At 44.0% G+C, this 8,191-nt stretch overlaps 1 protein-coding gene across 1 annotated transcript in view; it reads left to right on the top strand.

The window, feature by feature from the left end:
* The window catches only part of LOC306942534 (alcohol dehydrogenase class-3 chain L), a 34,658-nt gene extending 31,268 nt beyond the window's left edge, over nt 1–3,390 (top strand). The window contains exons 8-9 of the mRNA XM_079528497.1: nt 1,590–1,728; nt 3,051–3,390. Of these exons, the coding sequence (XP_079384623.1) occupies nt 1,590–1,728; nt 3,051–3,075 (164 nt within the window). The 3' untranslated portion in view covers nt 3,076–3,390. The remainder of the gene's footprint in view (nt 1–1,589; nt 1,729–3,050) is intronic.
* The last annotated feature ends 4,801 nt before the right edge of the window (nt 3,391–8,191 follow it).

Consider the following 8,191-nt stretch of genomic DNA (forward strand, 5'->3'; position numbering starts at 1 on the left):
ACACACACACACACACACACACACACACACACACACACACACACACACACACGTCCACCTCCAGGATACACGGCTGTAAGTTATGGTCCAACTCATCCTCCCGCTCAACGACACAAATCATCCCCATCAGTTCACACCGTGTTCTGGGAGGGAAACGGGTGATTGAAGGTCTAAAGTTGAACTAGCGGTAGGCTAGCACCAGTGGCGTGCACAGACATTTAGAGGGGCAGGTGCTCAAGTTAAAAAAGGGCACCTTGTGCAGAGCGTGGAACCGGCCGGTTGCCTTAATCCATTTTGGGGCGGGAACCCCTTTTGGTGTTAGCATTATGTTATGCTTTAGCTATTGAAAAATAGCAGATCTACAAGCTCATAGCGCGCCACCGAGTGGCGCGCTACGAGCTTGTAGGTCTGCTATTTTTGAAAAATCCAAAAAAAAAAAAGTTCATTTTTTTTCAAAAGGGCACATTGCCAAAAGGGCAGGGGGTGCTCTAGCACCCCCTAGTGTCTATCTGTGCACGCCACTGGCTAGCACTCTTTAGCTAGTGGAGATGCAGGTGGAACGAGTCTAACGACATTGGATTTATAAACAAATTTGTTCAACGCAAAATACTGTGTTCAAGTTCAGGAGACTTCGGGAAAAAAACTATTCCCCTGAATGCTGCCTTCCTTCCAGCATGGCATGGAAACTGGAAAGGAGGGCATTTAGCATTTCTTTCACCATGTAGTAAATGCTGCATTCGTTGGTCTGGAGAGGGCAGTTGTTTTACAGACGGGTAAAAGGGCAGTTGTTTTACAGACGGGTAAAAGGGCAGTTGTTTTACAGACGGGGTAAAAGGGCAGTTGTTTTACAGACGGGTAAAAAGGCAGTTGTTTTACAGACGGGTAAAAGGGCAGTTGTTTTTACAGACGGGTAAAAGGGCAGCTGTTTTACAGACGGGTAAAAGGGCAGTTGTTTTACAGACGGGTAAAAGGGCAGTTGTTTTACAGACGGGTAAAAGGGCAGTTGTTTTACAGACGGGTAAAAGGGGCAGTTGTTTTACAGACAGGTAAAAGGGCAGTTGTTTTTACAGACGGGTAAAAGGGCAGTTGTTTTACAGACGGGTAAAAAGGCAGTTGTTTTACGGACGGGTAAAAGGGCAGTTGTTTTACGGACGGGTAAAAAGGCAGTTGTTTTACGGACGGGTAAAAGGGCTGAAGCCCCCTTTGATGTCTATGTGTGCACGTTCCTGCTCCATGACGGGCCGTAGGTGAAAGAGGCGGCTAGCTGTTAACCCGTTTAGTACCGAGGACAGATTTTACAAAATGTCTTCTAAATCCTGAGTTTTCTGAAAAAAACCCTATGTTTCTATGTCAGTGGTGCTCCAACAATTTGTGTAATTGGCCGCCGACCCCCATCTGAAAATATGTTGTTGCGCTGCGACGCGTTGTGAGCTTGTAGATCGGCTATTTTCAGCAAGTGACTCAGTGTGTTGTGTTTTTTAAAGGCTATAAGAGCGTGGACAGCGCCCCCTGTGGTTGGGATTACTCAGTGTGTTGTGTTACAGCGCCCCCTGTGGTTGGGATGACTCAGTGTGTTGTGTTTTTTAAAGGCTATAAGAGCGTGGACAGCGTCCCCAAGCTGGTGGAGGACTACATGCAGAAGAAACTGAAGGTGGACGAGTTTGTCACTCACACGCTGGCCTTCGAGAAGATCTCAGAGGGATTCGACCTCATGCACGCTGGGAAATGGTACGATCCGCTCTGTCTGTCTGTCTATCTATCTGACTGATATTGTTCTGAAGCAATAGACAAATTCAGAAACGGGTCTCATGGTCGCAGCAAACGCATTTCCTGTAGGCGGAGCCGACATTTCTGTGGTGTAAACCCGCAGCTCTTCTATTACATTGAACGGTAGTGACTGATGTTAGTCTGCTCAAACGTTACTCTTTTACCTGCTTTTTACTAACTTTACAAACTTTACAAAGAGCCATAACTACAGGTAGTTACACAGGTTCATCCCGATGTTCTGGAGCATCTTTGTAATGTTAGTGTTAGTAAAAAGCAGGTAAAAGAGTAACGTTTGAGGCAGACTAACATCAGTCACTCTACCGCTCACTGTAGTAGAAGAGCTGCGGGTTTACACTGCAGATATGTCGGCTCCGCCTACAGGAAATACGTTCGCTCTTTCGACCCGTTTCTGAATTTGTCTATATGCCAGGATGGCATATGGGTCAATTTATTGAATCCATTTTTTCACACTTTTATAGTTAAATAAACAGGACTTAGATTGTTACCCAATATGGGTCTGTGGTCTAACGCATATCAAACTATGGGTCCTTGTAATGAAAACATTCGAGAATCACCGAAATTCTACATTGTCTGTCAGGTGGAAAAAAAATAACCTGTGTTCCACTGGATGCAATGTAGTTATTATTTATTTAGTTGTAAATGTAGTCATAGATTCATTAAATGAGGCTTATGTTCTTTTATCACGTATCAAGGCTAACCACATCATCACATGCAATGAGGATGAAATATATGGAGACCATTATTTATAGGCTGGAGTTTGGAGACCACCGTTAACCGTTCAGGACGGGAACCCCTTTTGGGGTTTAAAGCATTATGTTATACTTTAGCTTTTGAAAAATAGCAGATCTACAAGCTCGTAGCGCGGCACCGAGTGCCGCGCTACGAGCTTGTAGGTCTGCTATTTTTCAAAAATCGTGAAAATGTGGCGCAAATCTTTGAATGATGAATATATGTTCGTTCAGAGCGAACATTTTTACAGATAATCCTGAAAAGGGGTGAGCACCACTGACATATAGAAACATAGGGTTTTCAGAAAACTAACTGAAGACATTTTCTGGATTTAGTAAAAATGTAGGCATGAAGGTTTCGTAGCAGCCTGAACATCTAGTTTATAGAACTGCAATGATTCACAAAACATGATGTCCCTGTACGTTTACATACAGACAGATAGATAGGACACACATGTATACGTGAGCAAACAACAAAGAATATATAAGTCAAAAGCGACAGATTCTCATCTCGATAATTTTCTTGTTTTTCAGCATTCGTGTGGTCCTGCAGTTCTAGAAGAACACGCACGCACACACACATACACACGGGCGGGTGGGCACACACACACACATGCGGGTGGGCGGACACACACACACACACACACACACACGATTCCTGCAAAGAAGAGCCGTCCCATGTGTGTGGGTCATCCCAAGAGCTACATCCCAACACTCCTCCTCGCCTTCTCTGATTTCGTCCAATCACAGACTGGGATGGCGACTCTTCGTGTCTCCATAGGGAACCACCGTCTGTGGTTTCCTATGGAGACTCTGCTGTACGAATCACACACGTCACTCCACGCTAACTTCAATAAAGCTTTCACTTCCTGTATTTCCTTTTTTTTTAAATGATTAACAAAATTGTTGAAAAGCTCTATAGTTTGAGTGTTTGTTCAGTAGCATGATGGGTCTACAGTAACCTGACTCTCTGCTGCCCCATCTGGCGGAGTCAGGTTAGGTCTACAGTACATGTCTATCGTTTCTTTCCAAACAATTATCCCACGATTTTTCATGATTCTGTACGTAGTGTACCCTGGCCTTTTTGGTCTCCACCAGTGTCGTTTTTGTCGTCTTTTGAATAGTTTATTTAGTTTGAGTCACATTTTAGTCACCTGGAATGTGTTAGTGTTAGTCTAGTTTTAGTCAACTAAATGTCATAAGATTTTAGTGTAAAACTAAAATGTGTTTTGGCGGGCCTTGATGCCGTCGTAATGGCTGATTTTACACTTCCTGAAAATAGCCGATCTACAAGCTCACAACGCGTCGCACTGTGACGCGTTGTGAGCTTGTAGATCAGCTATTTTCAGCATGCAACCAAGTGTAAAATTACTTATACTGGATCTCTTGTCCACTAGCGCCTTTATCCAAGGTGCTTTACATAGATTGTGCATTACATTCACCCATTCACACACCGATGGCGGCGGAAACCATGCAAGGCACCAACCAGCACATCAGGAGCAATCAGGGGTTCAACTTCAGAGTCTTGCTCAAGGACACTTCGACACTAACTCTGGGGGAGCCCACAGGGTTCGAACTGGCAACCTTGCGGTTACCATCCGGAAACTCTACCCCTAAGCCCCAGTCTTCATTTAGTTTCTATTTAGTTTGTCAGTGAAAAAAGGTAGTCGAACATTTTTCGTCTTAGTTTTAGTCGACAAAAAACACACTGGTCTCCACCAGGCCGTAGGCATGGGGAGAGAGTATGTTTTGCACTCCGTCCGTGTGCGTGTGTCCGTCCGTTACCAGCTAATCTCCGGCACCGTTAACTCGGTCAATGCCAAAGTTTGCACACACACTCCCTGGATGCCAACGATGAACCTCTGCCCCAAATTTCCCAGAACGGCCTGTTATAGCGCCACCAGGAGGCTGACTTTTGTAAAACACATTTTTGGAACAAAATACCTCAAATCATCCAATTGCCATCGTAAGAAGAAATGGCACCCTTTTCACATTGGCCTATTATAGCGCCACCAGGAGGCCATAACCTGACCTGCCCTGGTGGAGACCTGTGCCCCGGGGGGAACTTTATCTAGTTCTATACAGCTCCATCTCACTGAATTAGAATATTTTGTAAAAGTTCATTTTCTTCCGTAATATAATTCAAAAAGTGAAACTTTCATATATTCTCAATTCATTGTGCATAAAGTGAAGTATTTAAAACCTTTTGTTTTAATCTTGATGATTATGGCGTACAGCTCATGAAAATCAAAAAATCCTATCTCAGTGAATTAGAATATTTTACGAGAAATGTCGACCATCTGAAAAGTATATTAATGTATGCAGTCAATACTTGGTCTGGGCTACTTTTGAACAAATCATTTCATCAATGGGGCGTGGCATGGAGGTGATCAGCCAATGGGGCGTGGCATGGAGGTGATCAGCCTGTTGCACTGTTGAGGTGTTATGGAAGCCCAGGTTAGCTTTGATAACAGCCGTAAATGCATTTGTATTGTTCTGTTTTATGTCTCACACTTTCCTCTTGTTCACCAGTTAGTTTTAACACAGTAATACCTTGGTCAGTACACCAGTTACTAGTAGTTTTAACACAGTAATACCTTGGTCAGTACACCAGTTACTAGTAGTTTTAACACAGTAATACCATGGTCAGTACACCAGTTACTAGTAGTTTTAACACAGTAATACCATGGTCAGTACACCAGTTACTAGTAGTTTTAACACAGTAATACCTTGGTCAGTACACCAGTTACTAGTAGTTTTAACACAGTAATACCTTGGTCAGTACACCAGTTACTAGTAGTTTTAACACAGTAATACCTTGGTCAGTACACCAGTTACTAGTAGTTTTAACACAGTAATACCGTGGTCAGTACACCAGTTACTAGTAGTTTTAACACAGTAATACCTTGGTCAGTACACCAGTTACTAGTAGTTTTAACACAGTAATACCTTGGTCAGTACACCAGTTACTAGTAGTTTTAACACAGTAATACCTTGGTCAGTACACCAGTTACTAGTAGTTTTAACACAGTAATACCGTGGTCAGTACACCAGTTACTAGTAGTTTTGGCTCTGTGGGCAGGTGCCAAATCTAGCTGGAAAGGAAAATTAGCATCTCCATGAAGCTTGTCAACATACTGAAGCACGATGTACTCTAAAAAGACGGCTGTGTTGAAACCATTGTTAAGTTTTCACTGTCAGTGGATCAACACCATGCAGATAACATGGCCTAAATCATCACTGTGTTTTGTCATGTCCAGACAGTCTCAACACAACCATCTAGATTATGATATTTTACAGCACTGTGTGCCTCCGTACATTGACAAGCTTTATGTTGATTTTCCTTTGCCAGCAGCACAAAAGTAGCAAAAATAGCAGATCTACAAGCTCAAAACGTGTGACACTGTGACGCGCTGACCATTGAGCTATTTTTTTAATTGGAATCCTGAAGTTACATTTTTTATTAAATTTCTAATTTTAGTTATATTTACGTTAACTTTATGAAATTAAATAAAAATACATTGGACATAAGACAAAACATTTTGAGCACTAAATGAAGACTATCTCAGCTGAAATCAATAATATATCAGTATTCCCAGATTAACCTGCGGGCCGCATACCCATTTAGACCCCAGGACGATTTTACTAATGTTTTCTAAATCCTGAGTTTTCTGAAAAACCCCCATGTTTCTGTCAGTCGTTCTCAAACATTTTCATGCCAAAGCAAAGCAAAGTTCTTTGTTTACTCGAGATGCTTGTTTACAGCCAGACCCTGCTCATAGAACATTTCATGGTAGGGGTTCAATGCCTTGCTCAAGGGCACTTCAGCGGTGGTAATGTTAACGTGCCGGTCCGGGGATTCGAACTGGCGACCTTCCGATAACAAAACAACCGTTCGGCCACCGCTGCCAAGGATGTAATTGGCTGCTGACCCCCATCTGAAGATATGTTGTTCCAGGGACCCCCCCCCCCCCCCCCCCAGAAGCAAAGATTTGAGTTAAAAACGTTGGCTCTGAAAGAATATATATTCAAAGATGTGTGCCACATTTTCACGATTTTTCAAAAATAGCAGACCTACAAGCTCGTAGTGCGGCACTCGGTGCCGCGCTACGAGCTTGTAGATCTGCTATTTTTTAATAGCTAAAGTATAACATAATGCTTAAAACACCAAAAGGGGTTCCCACCCAAAATGCGTTAAGTGTAGGGGGAAGGCCGCCAGCTGCACCTGGGACGTATCCTCAGTGATGAGGTCATGGTGCTGGGACGTATCCTCAGTGATGAGGTCATGGTGCTGGGACGTATCCTCAGTGATGAGGTCATGGTGCTGTGGTTCCACCTGGGACGTATCCTCAGTGATGTAGGTCATGGTGCTGTGGTTCCACCTGGGACGTATCCTCAGTGATGTAGGTCATGGTGCTGTGGTTCCACCTGGGACGTATCCTCAGTGATGAGGTCATGGTGCTGTGGTTCCGCTTGCTGCTTGCATGGCCCTCCCAAAGGCCTCACCGAGGGCTGTTGGGCTTCCTCCTCACGGAGGACACAGCTAACCCATACTGCTCACCTCCTCATGGGGGCGCTAACCCATACTGCTCACCTCCTCATGGGGGCGCTAACCCATACTGCTCACCTCCTCATGGGGGCGCTAACCCATACTGCTCACCTCCTCATGGGGGCGCTAACCCATACTGCTCACCTCCTCATGGGGGCGCTAACCCATACTGCTCACCTCCTCATGGGGGCGCTAACCCATACTGCATACATACAGCTTACTGGGCCGCCAGTTGCCCACCCCTGCCCTAACTTGTCCATTCCATCGCGGGCCGTCATAATTAGACTGCGGTCTAATCTAATGCATAGTTTACTGGGGGTCCATAGGGGGTCCATAACATAGTTTACTGGGGGGTCCATAACATATAGTTTACTGGGGGGTCCATAACATATAGTTTACTGGGGGTCCATAACATATAGTTTACTGGGGGTCCATAACATAGTTTACTGGGGGGTCCATAACATATAGTTTACTGGGGGGTCCATAACATATAGTTTACTGGGGGTCCATAACATAGTTTACTGGGGGTCCATAACATATAGTTTACTGGGGGTCCATAACATATAGTTTACTGGGGGTCCATAACATATAGTTTACTGGGGGTCCATAACATATAGTTTACTGGGGGTCCATAACATATAGTTTACTGGGGGGTCCATAACATATAGTTTACTGGGGGTCCATAACATATAGTTTACTGGGGGTCCATAACATATAGTTTACTGGGGGTCCATAACATATAGTTTACTGGGGGGTCCATAACATATAGTTTACTGGGGGGTCCATAACATATAGTTTACTGGGGGTCCATAACATATAGTTTACTGGGGGTCCATAACATATAGTTTACTGGGGGTCCATAACATATAGTTTACTGGGGGGTCCATAACATATAGTTTACTGGGGGTCCATAACATATAGTTTACTGGGGGTCCATAACATAAAATGAGTTTCAAACTGGTTCTTTATAAACCTGACACACATTCATACACACACAGTAAGAACACAATGCAATGCTGATGTCACACATATGCAAATACTGCCATTAATGTTTAATTAATCAACAAATCTTTTATTCGATGAGCAGTTGGAGCCCCTCCCTCCCCCCCACCCCCCCGTGCCCCGG

Source organism: Electrona antarctica (assembly GCF_951216825.1).
Source record: "Electrona antarctica genome assembly, chromosome: 18".
In the NCBI taxonomy this organism is placed as follows: Eukaryota; Metazoa; Chordata; class Actinopteri; order Myctophiformes; family Myctophidae; genus Electrona; species Electrona antarctica.